Source organism: Rhinoderma darwinii, chromosome 11, assembly GCF_050947455.1.
Source record: "Rhinoderma darwinii isolate aRhiDar2 chromosome 11, aRhiDar2.hap1, whole genome shotgun sequence".
NCBI lineage: Eukaryota > Metazoa > Chordata > Amphibia > Anura > Rhinodermatidae > Rhinoderma > Rhinoderma darwinii.
Window position 1 is genome coordinate 51913448 of NC_134697.1, and position 19762 is coordinate 51933209.

The 19762-nt window shown below is 43.9% G+C and overlaps 1 protein-coding gene and 1 long non-coding RNA gene across 3 annotated transcripts in view; one reads left to right on the forward strand and one right to left on the reverse strand.

Annotated features, from left to right (window-relative positions):
• Positions 1–19762, forward strand: part of LOC142663133 (uncharacterized) — a 96439-nt gene that overhangs the window by 60230 nt on the left and 16447 nt on the right. Inside the window, exon 3 of the long non-coding RNA XR_012851047.1 lies at positions 6657–6702. This is a non-coding gene — a long non-coding RNA (uncharacterized LOC142663133). The remainder of the gene's footprint in view (positions 1–6656; positions 6703–19762) is intronic.
• KIFBP (kinesin family binding protein) lies at positions 1447–18422 on the reverse strand. Of its 2 annotated transcripts, none has more exons than XM_075841454.1 (7): positions 17997–18422; positions 15114–15212; positions 10775–10854; positions 10513–10696; positions 7792–7879; positions 4920–5032; positions 1447–2996 (listed from the first exon to the last, which is right to left on the reverse strand). In XM_075841454.1, the coding sequence occupies exons 1-7, from the start codon at positions 18375–18377 to the stop codon at positions 2124–2126; spliced, it is 1818 nt and encodes a 605-aa protein (XP_075697569.1). In that variant the 5' UTR covers positions 18378–18422; the 3' UTR covers positions 1447–2123. The 2 variants fall into 2 exon arrangements, with proteins under 2 accessions (XP_075697569.1, XP_075697568.1); XM_075841453.1 differs by having other exon boundaries at positions 4920–5035; positions 17997–18421.

Consider the following 19762-nt stretch of genomic DNA (forward strand, 5'->3'; position numbering starts at 1 on the left):
ATGGCGGACGTTTCTGTTGACAGACCCTATCCTGTCTATGACCAAACCTCTGAGAATCCAAATAGGAGTCCTTCACTCTGAACTAATAACTTTCTATGTCCTACCCAAAGCAATAAACCCCTCCTGCTGGGATTCCCATGGCTTCGAGAGCACGCTCCAGTTCTTGATTGGAATTCCGGAGAGGTCTTCCAATAGGGATCCCGATGTCTTCACTGCTAACTGCATCAGGTTCGTCCTGTTTTTTTTCTCCACTACCTCTGTCTCTCACTGGACTACCTCCACAATATGCTAACTATGCAGATGTCTTTAGCAAGGAGGCGGCAGAGGTCCTTCCTCCTCATCACCCCTACAACTGCCCTATTGAGTTGCTTCGTGAAGCTTCACTTCCTCGTGGAATGGTTTATCCTCTCTCCTTGCCTGAAACCCAGGCCATGTCGGAGTATGTCAAGGAGAACCTGGAGAGGGGGTTCATCAGAAAGTCTTCTTCACCACCCGGAGCCGGCTTCTTCTTCGTGAAGAGAAAGAATGGATCACTCCGACCGTGCATCGATTACCGTGGGTTAAACCTAATCACAGTAAATAACAAGTACCCCTTGCCACTTATCTGTAGGTGAGTATACTTGTTGTGGCATGGGGCACTATCTACATCTGTGGCGTTATCTACATGGGCACTATCTACAGCTGGCAGTGTGTGGCACTATCTACAGGGGGCAGTGTGGCATTGAGTGTAGAACTATCTACGCTGTTTTTTAGGCTACAAGTAGTGGTCAGCATATATCCACTAACCTAGCCCCTTACATTAGAGCTTTGAATATAAAGGGCTAGGCTGGTAGATAAGAGCAGACCAATAATGGTAGCATAATATACAGAGTGCAGCGGGAGCGTGGCTAAAATAACTGGGTTCAAAAAGTATGCATTTGGAAACCCCCTTTAAAAATCCTATGTTTGCCGCTGCTGACTAGACATGGTTAGAGTATAAATAAAACCCTAGCCTTCCCTCAGGGGTATGGGCTTTGCTGTGTGGGAATTGCAGGTCACAGCCCCAGAAACGGTCTGTTAGTGGCAGGGACAGTAGTAAGTGGATTGATCAAACAAACCAGACAAATGTTTTTTTCTAATCTTTTTGCCAGCACGAGTCTTCAAGCAGTTACAAACTTTCATGATGTTTTATGAGGAACTGCACCAACAAAGTATGAACAGGTTGGCAATGAGTCCTATTAGAAGGTTTTCTTGGAACATATTAGGGACCTTACAACTCAACACTGTGTTAGACTGTGGAGGAACACACCATCAACTCTGATCGCAGTCTCAGACTGTGTAGAGACATGCTCTATTGACAAAAACGGAATGGTAACATCGATTTGACAATTTATTCATACATTTCCAGGAGGAATAACGGAGGAACAGCACAATGCAGTTTTTAGAAAAGATAATCTAGAATTGTAATTGTATGTGAAATTCAAATATTTATTAAAACAGACAAATTAGGAAGCAGACAGAACCTGTTTAAACTTAACAGATGAAGACAGCTGCCCAATAGCATATTTTTCTATCATCACAATCATAGCGGTCTTTATGATTTTGATAAATGATCATTTCTGCTGTGCTAGGAAATAACTGTAGGCATGGAAGATACACAGGGGTCCCATCTATGGTTTTCCTGCCAGTGGTGGTCTCCCTCATATTCCCTATTATAATCTGCAGCATTGTGATATACATGCATATAACAGATCCGTTCTCTTTCATTGCAGGCCTAGGACAACAACACACTCCCTAATGAACATGATTTATTTTTTTTGCGCAGGAGCTTGTGCATATACAGATATACTGACATTATCATACTAGTTACAGACCATGAAGGTTATTTTAGGTATATTTTTGTTACGCTTACAAGAGTTTTAGTATTGTCACCCATTTCCTCAGTAAGGACTACATGTACATAGCGCATTCAACGCATGCAAATTCAAATATACAATGTCGTAAAACATTGACAGAAAAGAATCAAAAACGCTTACAGCTCTCTCCTTTTACATATTTTTTTCTGATGGACCAGAACTGTTATTACGAACATTATTAAGTTTAATAAATAGACCTGTATAAATAATTAAATCTCACAGAGCGGCTTAGGAGGATAACTCTATTCTTAACCTTTCCATTCGTGCAGGGAGGAGAGCCGCCATTTCCTTGGTCAGTTCCAACTCGGTCTCCACTGATTTAATAGCTTCCTCGTGGTCTGCACAATAATCCACAAGGAATGTGTAGTAGCTTAGAGATATTTGCATGTTTTCCAATTGTTTATTTGCATCGGCAGTAATGAGCTTTCCATAGAGACGTGCAATATGGAACTTGGCTACCAATGCAGGACGGAGAACGTCATCCTCCAACTTCTCAGGGAACTTCTTATCTGGACTTCTTAGGGAATCCAAAAACATCTCATAATAATTAATCGCTGACTGCGCTAGACTGTTGATTTTCCTGACTGTGTGAGAGTCCATCTCGTCCAGTTTATTTCCTATAGCTACCTTCAAATCCATCATCTCATAATAAGTGTCAGCCAACTCAAACTGAAGCTGTCTACAAATAAGTAGATAGTACTGAGGGTTTAACTCTTTACATAATGGTTCGATCATATCTATTCTGCGCTTGTGCATCTTACATTGCCGTTCATAGTCTTGCTCAAAGAAGGCCAGAACCTTAAACAGAGCACTGTGGTCCTGGATAACTTCAATGTGGTCAGTGACGTGTCCATCTAGCTGGAAGTTATCTTTGGCTTCGTTAATATAATTCTGCCCCACAAGGAATACCTCCCTGGCTTCCTTGAAGTCTAGTGGAAGTGAACAGTCAACTTTTTCTTCCACGGCTAAAATGGAATCATATATGTCACTTGATCCAAACAAAACCGCCTTCTTCTGACCCTTTTCCTTCTCATCTTCCTGCTTTTTTCGTTCTGCTTTGAGTTCATCCTGAAGGTCAACATCAAGTTCACCTATACTGTCCTAAGGCAGAAAAAAAAGAAGGAAAACAAGCAATTACTGGAAGTGGGAAATGTATCTTTGCATTGCGCCCCATGTTCTTTTCTATGGTACAATACTGTTCAACCACCAATAATTTTTTTTACTCCTTCCCAGTCACGCATACATAAGTTAAAGGCGCATAGATTTATTTATTTTTTTCGTTTTGTCATCACTGCATTTCGAGGACCAAAACTTTTCTATATTTCCATTTATGCAAGATGCGTTGTATTACTTAATGACACCATTTTCGGGTACATAGAGTGTATTGAATAACTTTTTTCTTTTTGGAAGGGGAATGGGAAAAAAAACAGCAATTCTGCCATATTATGGGGGGATTTGTCCTTACGGCGTTCATCTTGCGGTATAAATTACATGATAACTTTATTCTAAGGGTCGTTACAATTACACCAAATTTATATCGTTTTCTTTGTTTTGATGCTAGGCAGGGCCTGATAGGCTCACGTACATGACAGACTTGGTGACCTATGTTAGGCCACTGGCTGTGATGGCAACCAATCAGCACCCAGCGATTGCATCACAGGGGAAAACGATGGGCTTATTGACTGCGGCATCTAAGGCCACATGCACGCCGTAAAAATTGTCCATAACTGCGGAATACAATTACGGACCAATTCACTTCTATTGACCACGGACACCGTCCTGTTTATTTACGGGAAGGTGTCTGAGCCATAGAAGTGTACCTCAAAAGATAGGACAAGTCATATCTTTTGCGTTTTACGGGTCTTGCTCCTTTTGTATGGGAGTACGGACCGAGAATGCGGGCGGCTGTCCACGGCCGGCCGTGCCAGAAATCGCGGCCCGTGTTTATGGGCACGGCCGTGTGCATGGGGCCTAAGAAGATCCTGGCTGTTGAAGCAGGGTGCCATGCGTGTTACAGTAGACACTTGATGCTGATTGCACGGACAGAATTCCTGAACTAGCGCCATAATACTGTGATGTGGTATAAGAAGTACCCACTCCCCATGCTGTACTATTACGGCGAGATGCGGCAAGGAGTCAAATGACTGGTATTTTTCTGCATTAGAGTAAAATCTCTTTAATCTGGTATAAATGGGACCTGGTAGGTGCCAGATTATTAAATGGTCATAGAAAAAAAAGACAGCTAAAAATAAAAAATTTACATGAAATTGGCTCCTATAACCTTATTGTTTAATTAGACAGATTTCCTAATTGGTTCTCTCTAAATCTTCTGCTTCCGGAATATATTACAATTCTTTGTTGGAAATGTGTTGGATTATCGGATGCCAGATAAAAGGGATTTTATTGTACTGGGTATTTATCAATAGTATTTAAGGAGATCCAGAATTGAACACCATTTATTTTTTTATTTATGGTCATAATTTAATAATAAAAAGTTGAGTAAATTTGTAAATCTGCATTCCGTTGTTCTGCTTCGTCAGAGGAGCAGAACAACGAAAATGCTGGAAACGCAGGTTCAGATGAGACAACCGGCACCTGACTGAACTCATTGACTTTAATGGGTTCCGCCAGGGTGTCCGTTACTTTACCGGAAACAATAGCGCAGTATGCTGTGCTATTGTTTCTGGTATTTTTGGTGGAATCTGCAACTGAGGTCTGTAACGGAGCCTCCAACACAGATGTGAATTAGGTCTTACCTGTTGCCTAAACGCCCCACGCCGCTACAGGTTATCATTAGGATGCTCCCAAGTCTAAAGTCAGCGATTCTGATATTACCGTTATACCAAGGTATTGCTTTTTATACAATTCCCTAATATATTATTTAACGGGGTAACTGATCTATACCAGCGTCCCTTTGTTCCAGGACCCCAGCTGTTCTCGGACCTATAAAGAGATGGTTTCTAATATTATGATTGAGATATATCTTTTAGGGAATCCTGAGATACAATGTTGCAAAAAAGTTACCTCCAGCTTTTTACGAGCATCTGCCAGTAAATTGAGACAATATTTCACCCAGCACCTGGCTGTTTCAGCCATCTTTTGACTTAGATGCTCTAGGCGCTCCTGTTCTGCTTCATCTGCTTTATCGGGAAAAAAATAAATAAATTAACTTCATTAATACAACAATCTTTCTGCATCAATCTGATAGACATTTGTTGAAAATGAATGATCAATATTTATGAGACAGCGTAGAGTTAATTTCCATAAGGCATGTGCACTATAAAAAAAAAAGGGGCAGATACAGGATACCCATAAAGCAGGGGTGGGGAACGTCTGGCCGCAAAATAATTTAATCTGACCCTCCGGCACGTACCGACCTCACTCCGACTGCCTCATTCACTACTTGGCTCCGTCCTTCCTCCTCCTAAATGTGAGTGACGTCACTCACATGTAGGAGCAAGAGGAGGGCGAACAGAGCCAAGCAGTGTCAGTCACTACTAGTGAATGAGGCGGCGGCAGTTTGAGTAACTAGTGAATGAGGCGGCGGCAGTTTGAGTGGGGTCGGTGCGTGAATGACACTACTTGGCTCCGTCCGCCCTCCTCCTGCTCCTAAAATTTAGCGGAGATCTCATGTAGAGTTAGGACCTAAATGCATTTGTCACGAGCTGCAGCCTGCTCAGACACTCCTCACCAAAGAGAAGCAGTTCCAGTCATCATATTAGGGGGGAGTTAATGAAATGTTTGCTCATATATAGCAGGCTAATTTTTAAGTTGATAATTTTGTATGGCCTGCGAATGATGTTATAAATATCCAAATGGCCCTTGGCAGAAATAGATTCCCCACCCCATCCATAAAAGCTTGTCCTAGATGAGAGTATCCATAATACAGTGCACCAACGCCACCTGAATCAGAGTTTGGGGGGGAAAGGGTCTGTACACTCCTTACCAGCCAAATTTAATGGCAAGTAGCCACAATGTAAGGGGAGCCCCATCAGTTGATAATTCAAGGCAAATCAAAGCTTGTTCAGAGTTGTGCCAATGTCGCAGTCAACTAGAACTTTGGTGCAACTTGTTGTGGTTGCAATGATTCATATACACAGTCTTAGGGTGATTCCGCACCGAAAAACCATGACAATTTACAGTACCATGCATGTGGATGGGGATTTCTACATGTAGTGGAAAAGACCCTCACAGAACACATTTGTCGCAGATTTTTCTCTATAGAGATTTTAGCCTTTGCAGTACAAAAAGTTAAATATATGGCAGCGGATTTTCTCCTCCACATCTGCGGTGCTCAGAGATTTCACTTACTGGAAATGTGACACACCAATGACAGCGTACTGGATTGTCAGATTGTTTTAACAGAAATTTACGAGCAGTGCCAAAGGGGTTTGAGTGCTCTATAGTGCCAAAATCACAGACTTCACCAGTGATCTTCTCGTGTATCAAGGACCTATCACAAGATTATTTTGACTGTATTTCCCCTGATACTACAGCTTAGGCTGTGTTCACATCTGTGTTGGAGGCCCTGTCCTATTCAATGGGGTCTGTTATATGTCGTTGATGTCCATCATGCGCTGGATCGGTCAGTGACGCTATTTTCATTGTTCTGTTCCTATGATGGAGCAGAAAAAGGAAATATAGAACAAAGATGTGAACACAGCCTTAATTTGAACAGTTTTTTGGAAAGCTGCATCCCCGCCCTTGGTTACCACGCTGACACACACATTTGATTCTGACATGCATATTATTTCATTACAGCAGGGCTGGAGCCAGCCGTCACTGGGAAAGAAAATGGATCTGACAGGTAAATATCCAACCTGTAACCTGTTTCCACCAATAACAGATTTTGAGGGGCTGTCTGCAGGCCCTCATATACATTAATTTGTCAGCAGACCCAAACAGAATCCTAGAGGACTGACGAAAATCGAATGTCTTTTGGAAAGTTTAGGCCCAATGCACATGACCGTGCATTTGCGTCCGCATGCTATCCGCAATTGCGGAGCTGCAAATACAGGTAGTATAGGGTACATTATATCCTATGGGCCAATGCACACGAGCGTGTAGTGCCTGGAGCCAGGATCGGGAAAAAATAGAACATGTCATTTTGGGGGCCGCATTTGCAGTCCGGGCTCATTAAACTCCAAGCACTCTTGTGTGTGCACAGTCCGTGATTGCAGATGGCCCGCGGGTGATACTTCTCGGGCCGTCCGTGCAGTAATCATGGACCGTGAACACAGCTACGGTCGTGTGCATGAGGCCTAAGGCTGGGTTCACACGACCACATTAACGTCCGTAATGGACGGACGTATTTCGGCCGGAAGTCCCGGACCGAACTCAGTGCAGGGAGCCGGGCTCCTAGCATCATAGTTATGTACGATGCTAGGAGCCCGGCTCCCTGCACTGTGTTCGGTCCGGTACTTGCGGCCGAAATACGTCTGTCAATTACGGACGTAATTAGTGTGTGTGCACATACCCTTAGAGTAAACAGTGTTTCCAAAAACTTGAGATAAAAAGTTTTTGGCAACTAGAAGGGTCTGCTGTTACGACCTATTTCAAATGTTATTCGGCTACGTATGGCGAACATTATGGCTGATAGCTCGCCAACCGTATTTCCATTGTCTGCTTTTCTAGATATTTACTTCAGCTGTAAAGCAATAATTTATCACTCTAGAACACAATACTGCTGCCCTCTGCTTATCCCATTGTGGCAGAGAATTGCCAACGGTGCAATAAAGATTCTATTCTAATCCCCACAAAGACTGAGAAAAGACCCTAGAACCTTCAGTATAAGAAAACGCTAAAACAAATGCTATGAGCAGGATATAAAGGTGGAGGAGGAAGACACGAGGGAGAGGCACATACAAAATATCAATTAATTGAAAGTTTGACATACTTTCTTTGGCTGCTTCAGAGGAAGGTCCAGCTTTGCTTAAAATGACATTGGCTGCAGCAAGGCAGTGTCTGGCCTCCATATAACATTGCTATTAAGAAAACAAAGAAGAACGTAATAAAACTACATTAATCATTGTAAACATAGCTAAATAAACATACTCTGATGAAAATAAGGGACCTGGGAACTAGAACATGATGAGGATGATAGTTCTAGAGAACCATACAGAGTAGGCCCAGTCACAAATGCAAATTCTCCTGTGTTCAGGTCCATTGTCTCGTCTACAGAGGAAGTATTCTAGCTAGTGCTGGTGCGATTAATAAAGATATTCCCCAGAGTTACTTATGCCAATGGCTGCCCTGAAAACTGACAACCACTTCTCTGAGTCAGCTGTATGCCCTTCTTGTCACTTCCCTTCTCCTCTGAGTTGGTCCTTCAAAATGTATTACTCAGCAGGTGAAAACAGTGAGCACAAGAGAAAACTCTCCGTACAGTAAAAAGGTTGATTCTACTATTCTGAAAATCTGTGGTCTATATACAAGCATAAGGGTATGTTCACACGCAGAAACAAATACGGAGCTGTTTTCAAGGGAAAATAACTTCTGATTTTCCACCGTTTTTTGAGGCCGTTTTTGGAGCTGATTTTCCATTGACAAAATTAAAAACGGCAAAATTGACATGCACTTCTTTTTAAGGGGCGTTTTTTTAAGCGCAGTTTTTTCAAACGACCGCGTAAAAAACGCCCCGTTGGAACGAAACACAGTTTTCCCTATTTTAAATCAATGGGAAGATGTTTGGAGGTGTTCAGCCTCCGTTTTTTCAGCCGTTTACGGCCCCAAAAACAGCTGAAAATAAGCCATGTGTACATACCCTTAAGCTGTTTTTTGCCTTCTTACAAAGTTCAGAACATTTACTGGGCCAATTACATCAATTGTGAGTGAAGCTAGAAAACATCTAAATACAATACCTTTCCCAGATAGTACTGTGACAGTGTAGTAGCATTGATACCTTTCCCAGATAGTACTGTGATAGTGTAGTAGCGCTGATACCTTTCCCAGATAGTACTGTGATAGTGTAGCAGCGCCGATACCTTTCCCAGATAGTACTGTGATAGTGTAATAGCGCTGATACCTTTCCCAGATAGTACTGTGATAGTGTAGTAGCATTGATACCTTTCCCAGATAGTACTGTGATAGTGTAGTAGCGCTGATACCCTTCCCAGATAGTACTGTGATAGTGTAGTAGCATTGATACCTTTCCCAGATAGTACTGTGACAGTGTAGTAGCGCTGATACCTTTCCCAGATAGTACTGTGATAGTGTAATAGCACTGATACCGTTCCCAGATAGTACTGTGATAGTGTAGTAGCACTGATACCGTTCCCAGATAGTACTGTGATAGTGTAGTAGCGCTGATACCTTTCCCAGATAGTACTGTGATAGTGTAGTAGCGCTGATACCCTTCCCAGATAGTACTGTGATAGTGTAGTAGCATTGATACCTTTCCCAGATAGTACTGTGACAGTGTAGTAGCGCTGATACCTTTCCCAGATAGTACTGTGATAGTGTAATAGCACTGATACCGTTCCCAGATAGTACTGTGATAGTGTAGTAGCACTGATACCGTTCCCAGATAGTACTGTGATAGTGTAGTAGCGCTGATACCTTTCCCAGATAGTACTGTGATAGTGTAGCAGCGCTGATACCTTTCCCAGATAGTACTGTGATAGTGTAGTAGCGCTGATACCTTTCCCAGATAGTACTGTGATAGTGTAGTAGCATTGATACCTTTCCCAGATAGTACTGTGACAGTGTAGTAGCACTGATACCTTTCCCAGATAGTACTGTGACAGTGTAGTAGCGCTGATACCTTTCCCAGATAGTACTGTGATAGTGTAGTAGTGCTGATACCTTTCCCAGATAGTACTGTGATAGTGTAATAGCACTGATACCTTTCCCAGATAGTACTGTGATCGTGTAGTAGCATTGATACCTTTCCCAGATAGTACTGTGATAGTGTAGTAGCGCTGATACCCTTCCCAGATAGTACTGTGATAGTGTAATAGCACTGATACCTTTCCCAGATAGTACTGTGATAGTGTAGTAGCGCTGATACCTTTCCCAGATAGTACTGTGATAGTGTAGTAGCGCTGATACCTTTCCCAGATAGTACTGTGACAGTGTAGTAGCATTGATACCTTTCCCAGATAGTACTGTGATAGTGTAGTAGCGCTGATACCTTTCCCAGATAGTACTGTGAGTGTAGTAGCGCTGATACCTTTCCCAGATAGTACTGTGATAGTGTAGTAGCGCTGATACCTTTCCCAGATAGTACTGTGATAGTGTAGTAGCGCTGATACCTTTCCCAGATAGTACTGTGATAGTGTAGTAGCTCTGATACCTTTCCCAGATAGTACTGTGATAGTGTAGTAGCTCTGATACCTTTCCCAGATAGTACTGTGATAGTGTAGTAGCACTGATACCTTTCCCAGATAGTACTGATAGTGTAGTAGCACTAATACCTTTCCCAGATAGTACTGTGATAGTGTAGTAGCGCTGATACCTTTCCCAGATAGTACTGTGATAGTGTAGTAGCTCTGATACCTTTCCCAGATAGTACTGTGATAGTGTAGTAGCTCTGATACCTTTCCCAGATAGTACTGTGATAGTGTAGTAGCACTGATACCTTTCCCAGATAGTACTGATAGTGTAGTAGCACTAATACCTTTCCCAGATAGTACTGTGATAGTGTAGCAGCATTAATTGCCCACTCTACTGGGTTATAGCTGTCATATTCCAGTTGCCTCTGGAGGGTGGTATGACAGTACTGGGCGGCCTTTTCATCCTGCTTCAGGTGCTTGTAAACTTGTGCCAGATAGTAGAGTGTATGAGTATAAACTCTCTCAAACCTGTAACAACAAAGTGTGTGATTTTATTCCAAATCCATTACAAAAAATGCTGCTGATAATAATAAACATAAAACCAACCTCTTTGCTCTCTCCTGCTCTGTGAGTTTTTGTTCCTCAGGTTTAAAATGTTCATCAGGATCAATTGGCGGCTTCCCAATCTGTTAGGAGACAAATCAAACATTTCTGGCCTTTAATTTATTTGTTAATCCTCACACGTCACCTACAACTTTTTCCCCATAGGGGAACATTTATTTTGCCTACTGGGCCACAGTTCCTTACAATTTTACAGCAACCAAAAGTCACATTGGAGCCCTAACATTAATTATACGATCAATTAAAACAATAATGATCAAGAAAAAATTAGAACAAAAATCAGTTAGAACCTTTGCTAGAAATTTCCGTGAGTTGGAAACGATGACTTTAGTCCCATAAACACTATGATAATAAGACTACGTAATCCTTTGATGTATTTATTATTATTATTTATCTATCTATCTATCGTGTGTATTTTGGTATATAAAACCTGCTTCTAAAATATTTTTATTGAAAACTGTTTTGTATGGAATTGCTTCGTATGCAGTTGCCTAATGCATTAGTAATTTACCCGAATACCAATCCAATCTAGGTTGATTAACGGGTTATATAAGCCGTCAGAGGCACACAGGAACCACTCTCATCTGAGCTGTCAGTCCAGCACACTGACAGATTCAGCATAAGGCTACATTCACACGACAGTGAAAAACGGCCGCGTGACGGCCGTTTTCAGAACAATGAAGTTCTATGGGTGTATTCACATGGCCGTTTTTTAAAAATATTGGCCGTCATAAAATAGGACATGTCCTAATTTTGGCCGTTTTCACGGCTAGACAGCTCCCATAGAAGTCAATGGGTCAGTTGTAACGGCTGGTAAAAACTGATCCTGGCCGAGGACTCCCCGCACACAGCGCTACTTTGAGCGGTGAGCCCGGGGAAGCCCTTGACATTACTGTCCATAGAAGGACAGTGATGCCGGGCTTTTAACAATTGAATACCCGGCCAGAGCATTGCAAAATCTCTGTCCGGGGACTTCAGTCTTGTAGCTAGCACCCCTCCATGTAGATAACAACCCCCTGCCTAAAGATAGCAAGCCCCCCGCCCATCCCCCATAGATAGCACGCCACTGTAGCTCCCTGTAGGAGCGGAATCCCCGGCTGCCAGACCCCGCTCTGGCAGGGGATTCCGCTCCTGGAGAAGCCCCCGGCGTCACTATCCATATATGGACAGTGACGTCAAGGTGTTACTCCTGAAGTGGAATCCCCGGTCCGCTCTGGCAGGGGATTCCGCTCTCCTGACGTCACGGTCCATATATGGACATAGACGTCAGGGGCACCGTCTATGAGGACTCCCCGGCCAGAGTATTCCGCTCCTACAGTGAGCTACAGTGGCGCGCTATCTACAGGGGAGGGGGTGGTATCTACAAGGGCGGGTGCTATCTACAGGGGGGGCGTGCTGTCAACAGGGAGGGGGTGCTATATGGGGGGTTGTCACTATTTACAGGGGACACTGTGGCGCTATGGACATTGGCACTATGTGGGCTTTGTGGCTATATCTACAATGGGCACTGTGGCACTAGCACTTTATATGTGGGCACTGTGGTACTATGTGGGCACTGTGGCACTATCTATAGTGGGCAGTGTTGTACTATGTGGGCACTAGCACTATCTACAGTGGGCACTGTGGTACTATGTGGGCACTGTGATACTATGTGGGCACTGGCACTTTATATGTGGGCACTGTGGCAATATCTACAGTGGGTACTATGTGGGCACAGGCCCTATGAGGGCATTATCTACAGTGGGCACATGCCCTATGTGGGCATTATCTAGAGTGGGCACTGTGTGGGCACAGGCCCTATGTGGGCATTATCTACAGTTGGCACTGTGGTACTATGTGGGCACTGGCACTTTATATGTGGGCACTGTGGAATTATCTACAGTTGGCATGGTGGCACTATCTACAGGGACATTGCAGCGCTATCTACATGGGCACTGTGGTGATTTCAGAGGATTGGGACAAAAAAAAACCCTGACAAATTACATACATCCTTTTTTTTAACGGCCATGAAAAACGAATGGCAAATAGCCATTAAAAATGGTCAGACGAACTGGAAATGGATGAAAATTTTGAGACACTGATGAAAAACGGCCAAGAAATGCTGACAGTTGATCAGTTTTTAATGGCCATTTTTTTTCACTGTCGTGTGAATGTAGCCTAAGGCAGATATGCAGCTTCTATGTAAGGCTATGTTGACATCTGTGTCATATTGTGCGGCATATTGTGCGGCATATTGTGCGGCATATTGTGCTAGTGATCCAACGATCACTGGTTCAAATCCCCTAGGTAGACTAATAATAGGGAAAAAAAAAAGAAGAATATATTTATGTATAGTAAAAGTTCGAAACCCCCCCCCCCCTTTTCCACAAAAAGAATCCCCAAAATGTTACAATATAACATAATTTAACCCGCACGGCGAACGCCGTAAGAAAAAAACATGCCAGAATTGCTGTTTTTTGATCACCATGTCTCCCACAAAAATGGAATAAAATGTGGTCAAAAAGTCGTATGTACCCCAAAATGGTACCAATAAAAGCTACAGCTTGCCCCAAAAAGAAAAGCCATCACTCAATAGACAGAAAAATAAAAAAGTTCTGGGTCCCAGAATACTACACAAAAAAATGTCTTTATTTTGTAAAAGTAGTAAAACATAAAAGTAACTGTATAAATCTTGTATTGCCGTAATCGTAATGACCCGCAGAATAAAGTTAACATGTCATCTGCACGGTGAAAACAAAACCCAAAATACAATTGAAAAATTGCTGGAGTTTTTTTCTATTACACATCACAAAATAATTTTTTAACGTTTCCCAGTACATTAATTGGTATATTAAGTGGTGCCATTAAAAGCTACAACCCCCCCCCCCTCCCCCCCAAAAAAGCCCTCATATGGCTGGATCAGTAGAAAAATAAAAAGTTATGCCTCTTGGAAGGAGATGAAAACATGAAAAATGACCTGGTCATTAAAGGGTTACACTTTTTATTTAATTTAAGGGACGTGTTTAACATTTAAATCATAAAGATTTATTGTTGGTGACAGATAACAATCCATGTTCATATCAGAAACTTTCCATTAATGTTTTCAACACGGAGATTTCACACATCCCAAGCTTGACCTGCAGACCTGGCCGTAGATTGCAGGCTGCCAACAATAGCAGCTTGTAATCTGTCCACGGATCTATAGACACAGGCAGTTATAAGACAGACAGGTCTGTGGGAGCCGTGTTCTCTGCCACCTTATATGTTACTACAGGACAACTAATGGATTGTTACTAGAAGCCAAATTGTATAGGCAAATTGCTACTTATGCTGTTGCCTGTTATTTAAAGAGGCTCTGTCACCAGATTTTGCAACCCCTGTCTGCTATTGCAGCAGATCGGCGCTGCAATGTAGATTACAGTAACGTTTTTATTTTTAAAAAACGAGCATTTTTGGCCAAGTTATGACCATTTTTGTATTTATGCAAATGAGGCTTGCAAAAGTCCAAGTGGGTGTGTTTAAAAGTAAAAGTCCAAGTGGGCGTGTATTATGTGCGTACATCGGGGCGTGTTTACTACTTTTACTAGCTGGGCGCTCTGACGAGAAGTATCATCCACTTCTCTTCAGAACACCCAGCTTCTGGCAGTGCAGACAGTGTGTTCTCGAGAGATCACGCTGTGTTGTCACTCATGGGTCCTGCATCGTGTCGGACGAGCGAGGACACATCGGCACCAGAGGCTACAGCTGATTCTGCAGCAGCATCAGCGTTTGCAGGTAAGTAGCTACATCGACTTACCTGCAAACGCTGATGCTGCTGCAGAATCAACTGTAGCCTCTGGTGCCGATGTGTCCTCGCTGGTCCGACACGATGCAGGACCTGGGGCAGGAAGTGAGTGACGTCACAGCGTGATCTCTCGAGAACACACTGTGTGTCTGTGCACTGCCAGAAGCTGGGCGTTCTGAAGAGAAGTGGATGATACTTCTCGTCAGAACGCCCAGCTAGTAAAAGTAGTAAAAACGCCCGATGTACGCACATAATACACGCCCAGTTGTACTTTTACTTTTCAACACGCCCACTTGGACTTTTGCAAGCCTCATTTGCATAAATACAAAAATGGTCATAACTTGGCCAAAAATGCTCGTTTTTTAAAAATAAAAACGTTACTGTAATCTACATTGCAGCGCCGATCTGCTGCAATAGCAGATAGGGGTTGCAAAATCTGGTGACAGAGCCTCTTTAAGTGGCTCCCAAGGTTGAGCTGCACTTAAAACGTCACCTTTGTATCCGGAACACTATTCTGCCACGGAGAAAGGTTATAAACAATAATGAACTATTATTACGTACCTTTTTCATATACTGGCAGTACAAGGCCTCAGCAGACTCCAAGTAAGTCTGCGCTATGATAATCTCTCCTCTGTCAGCCCAAAGAATCCCAAGATTATTCTAAAGAAAAAAAAATAATGAATATGACGCTTACCAGTCATTCAAGCAAATACACGCACTGTGCGCCATTTATTTCCATATATATTTGCAAAGACTACAATATCCTAGCATATATTACCTGCAATGTGAGTACTAAAGGCATGAGCTAAATACAATATATACCACTACAGGAAAAGGGGGCGCTCTAGGTTGCTAAGTGATCTATCATTGACTTATTGTGATAAAGCGTAAGGGTATGTGCACACACAAACTCAAAAACGACTAAAAATACGGAGCTGTTTTCAAGGAAATACAGCTCCTGATTTTCAGACGGTTTTTAAGCCACTTGCGATTTTCGCTGCGTTTTTTACGGCCATTTTTGGAGCTGTTTTCTTATAGAGTCTATGAAAAACGACTCCAAAAACGTCCCAAGAAGTGACCTGCACTTCTTTTAACGCAGCCGTTTTTCAAAAGGGCCGCATAAAAAAAAACACGGCCCATCGGAACAGAACGCCGTTTTTCCCATTGAAATCAATGGGCAGATGTTTGGAGGTGTTCTGCTTCCGATTTTTCGGCCGTTTACGGCCCGAAAAACAGCCGAAAATAAGCCGTGTGAACATACCCTTAGACTATACAGCTCGCCAAAGTGGAGTCCTGTGTTGCTGTCAGCTGAATTGGACAGCAGGGTGATGCAGAACGGGCGCAGACATGTCAGCAGCTCACCTCCCACCATCATTGCGGAGAAACGACACTGAGAGAAATAACTCTGCCGGCCAATTCTCAATGATGCAGAGCTGCAATTTACCTACAGAAAATGTCCATGCCAGTATACACTGGCATGCTGGCACTTTCACAATACAAATTACAGCATCTTCCCTGTTTCTATTATATGTTCTAGTCAGATCCGCTTTGAAACTCTTTAGAGCAGAGGTGAACAACCTGCGGCCCACAAAGCCATTCTGTGCGGCCCCCAGCGGCACTGTTGTGTGGCTGACAATACTGGGCATTGTATGGCTGGTACTGTTATGGGAAGTGGCATATACTGTTACTATGTTATGTCTGGTATGCCCCTACATATGGAGCTGTAGGAAACAGCTGAGCCCTGAACTCGGCTGATTCGTCAGTCCCTATGTTCGAACTCCCCTCCATTCAAGCTCTTCCTCGCTGGGGGTGGTGCTGTGAGGAGGAGCGTGGGTTGATGTCTCTATTGAGCCTGATGAAGGGGCGTTTTCTGGCCCTAAAACACGTTGTTGTTGAGAAACAAAGTGATGAATTTATTACCAATGCTCCAAGGCGGATGCCAGCGCCAGAGCGGTGTACATTGGAGAGACTATTCCCTCTTCTTGCTTCTTAAATATCTGCCTTGGCACAACCCCTTTAAGGAACTTTCCATTATACAGTGATCAGGCTATATTGACATAAACCCCCATATGGTGAAATTAGCTGTAGATATATTGGGCGCTCTCGAACCGCATACGTTTGTCTTATAATGGCGTATATGTGGACAGACTTTTGACCATGCTCTCATGTAACGTTGACCAGAATGTGTTTGCGTTTCCCCCATGTGGGACATTTTCACTCGATCACCATACTTGTGATAATGACAGAGTATTATTACTACTTGTGATACAATTTTGGAAGCAGATTCCTATTCGCATACCGTAATCGTCAACACACACTGTGTCAATTGCAGTCCGATCGGTATAATTATCTATACCATACCTCCCAACCATCCTGGATTCAGCGGGACAGTCCCGAATTCTGGGTGGTGTCCCGCTGTCAACTGTATTTCCCCAGGAGGCAGATACAGTTGAACTCAATTCTGAAGCAGGGAACCATCAGTTCCCCGCTTCAGAATTATTTCAGAGCGGAGGAGCAGGGGGAGCTCCTCCGCTCACCGAGAACTCCCCGGGTACAGCACTACTTTAAGCTCTGTGCTCAGGAAGCCCTTGATGTCACTGTCTATATATGGACAGTGACGTCAGTGGCTACTCCTTCAGCGGAATCCCCGTTGCCGATGATCTGGCCGGGGATTCCGCTCCTAGAGGAAACCTTTGAGCTCACTGTCCATATATGGACATTGACATCAGGGTCTACTCCTGGAGCGGAATCCCTGGCCAGAGTCGGCAACAGGGATTCCACTCAATAAGTAGCCACTGACGTCACTGTCCATATATGCTCGGGGGGGGGGGGGGGGGGGGTGCGCTATCTTCAAGGGGGTGTGGTACTATCTACATGGATACTGGGGCACTAGCTACATGGGCACCATCTACATGGGCACTGTGTACCTATCTACAAGGGCACTTGCACTAGGTGGCAGCTAAGGGGGCATACAGTATAAGGGCTGATAGTGGGGATTATGCTGTATGGGGGCAGCTTTGGGGACATTAAGCTGTATTGAGGCAGCAATGGGGCATTATACTATATGGGGCACCTGTGTGAGCATTATACTGTATGGGGGCATTATATTGTATGGGGCAGCTATGGGGGCATTATGCGGCATGGGGGAATTTGTATGGGCATTATACTGCATGGGAGCATCTGTATGGGCATTATACTGCATGGGAGCATCTGTGTGGGCATTATACTGTATGGTGGCAGTTATGGGGGCAGGTATTTGGTATTATACTGTGTGGGAGGCACTATGAGAATATGATACTGTGTGGGCTGAACCGGGTGTGTATAGGCGGGGATTGGGTGGGATTAGAGGCGTGGCTTAAAATAAAAAATGTGCCCCATCGGTTGTCCCTCTATGTGAAACTTTAAGGTTGGGAGGTATGGCTACAGCCACCTGTACACACTTACCTGAGCCTGGATGTAGACGGAGACACAGTCATGTGACAGCCGGTACCGCTCCAGTAACCTCACCACCTTCACCAGGTGCTCCTCTCCCGCAGACATCTCCTCCGTCTCCGTGTGATTCACCCCCAACCGGAACTCAATGACTGCCAGCCGTGTAGCCAGCAGCCGCCCCTCATCCCCATCCTCTCCCTGTGGCCCACCCTGCCCCTCGCCGCTCTCATCCTCTGCCCCCGGACCCAGCAGCGCCCGCACCTCCCGCAGTAATTCACGGGCACGGTACTTGGAACGATATGGCTCATTCTCCGGATCAGTCTTGGATCCGACCTCGGAGGCAGTGATCGCCCGCTGATAGGCATCACACGCAAGATGCCAACTGTCAGCCATGTTGCTGCTCACAAGTGATGTCCGCGGAATACGGCAGGGAGGAGGCGGCGGCTTTACGACAGCGCAGGATGTAGAAAGTTGGAGCCGTATCCATTTGTTGTGTGAATAGCATCCGGTGTAAACAGTATACAGATGTGGAGCGGCATATACTGCGCTATATGTATATAGCACATACAGATCTTACCAGCAAGCCGCATGAAAATGTTCCTGTATTCCTAGTATTGCGCAACTGGGAAAGGTGAAATTCATAAATGGGGATTTCCTAAATTATCATCATCTTGATAAAATCCATTGTTCTGGACATAATATTCCAGTATAAATGCACAAAATGATCACTGCTTTGTAAATGTATAATGCTCTACTAACGGACGCCGTCCTATGCCGATTATTCCCATCCAAAGATAAACATATTGGCTGGTACCGTTTTATGGGTTCGCAAAAAATGCTGCAGAATTTTGGCAGCATTTACGCAAGATAAATTGTCATGCTGCAATTTCTGCAGGTTTTTTGCCCCGCAGAGCGCAGATGACATTTGCTGCTACTGTATTACACGGCGAAATTACTGCATGGAAATTCCGCACAGAAACTCTGCAGCTATTCTGCCCTGTGTGCAGGAGACGCAACTGTCATGGTGGTGCTGGATGTCAAGGCACTTTACTGGATAAAACACTACGGGTCTACTTTCCTATGGAAGTCAAAATCCACGATAGGGCATGCCTGGAAACCACAGCAGATTTTATACATGGTGTGAATAAAGTTGGTTAAATGTTTTATGTGGCTATACTGTACCTCTGATTCACATGGAGGCTTTTTCTGTCTGATTCTGTATGAATCAATAAAAACCAAAAAAAAGTGGCATGTGCCAGCAGATGCTGTATGAGTAGGTTCACAGGCAAACGAAAACCAGCTGTAAAACACGGAGCTGTATTCAAGGGAAAACAGACTGTTTTTCAGCCATTTTTTTTTTTATGGCCGTTTTTGGAGCTGTTTTTCTATTGAGACAATGAAAAACGGCTGAAGAAGTGACTGCGCCCCTTGTAGGTAGTGCCACACTGCCCCCTTTTACATGGCACCCCTCCTAACTTCCTGTAGATAGCATTAGTGTAGGAGACCATTCCAGGGGAAGTCCCTGACTTCTCTCCATATATGGAGAGTGAAGTCATGGACTTCTCCTGAATCTGAATCACCGGCCACAGCGCCACTGTAGAGGACCGCTCCAGAAGTCACTGTCCTTATATGGACAGTGATGTCAGGGACTGCTCCTAAAACAGAATCCCCATCCACAGTGGCCAATGATTCTACTCCAGGAGAAGTCCCTGACTTCACTGTCCATATATGGTCAGGGACTTCTCCTGGAGCTGTCCCCTGCTCCTGAAGCAGAATCC

Coding starts and splice junctions, on each gene's coding strand:
- KIFBP (XM_075841453.1), bottom strand. CDS start 18,377: ATGGCTGACAGTTGGCATCTTGCGTGTGATGCCTATCAGCGGGCGATC. Junction 15,213..17,996: donor CCGTCTACATCCAGGCTCAG/GTAAGTGTGTAC, acceptor TTTTTTCTTTAG/AATAATCTTGGGATTCTTTG. Junction 10,855..15,113: donor ACTGCCAGTATATGAAAAAG/GTACGTAATAAT, acceptor GTCTCCTAACAG/ATTGGGAAGCCGCCAATTGA.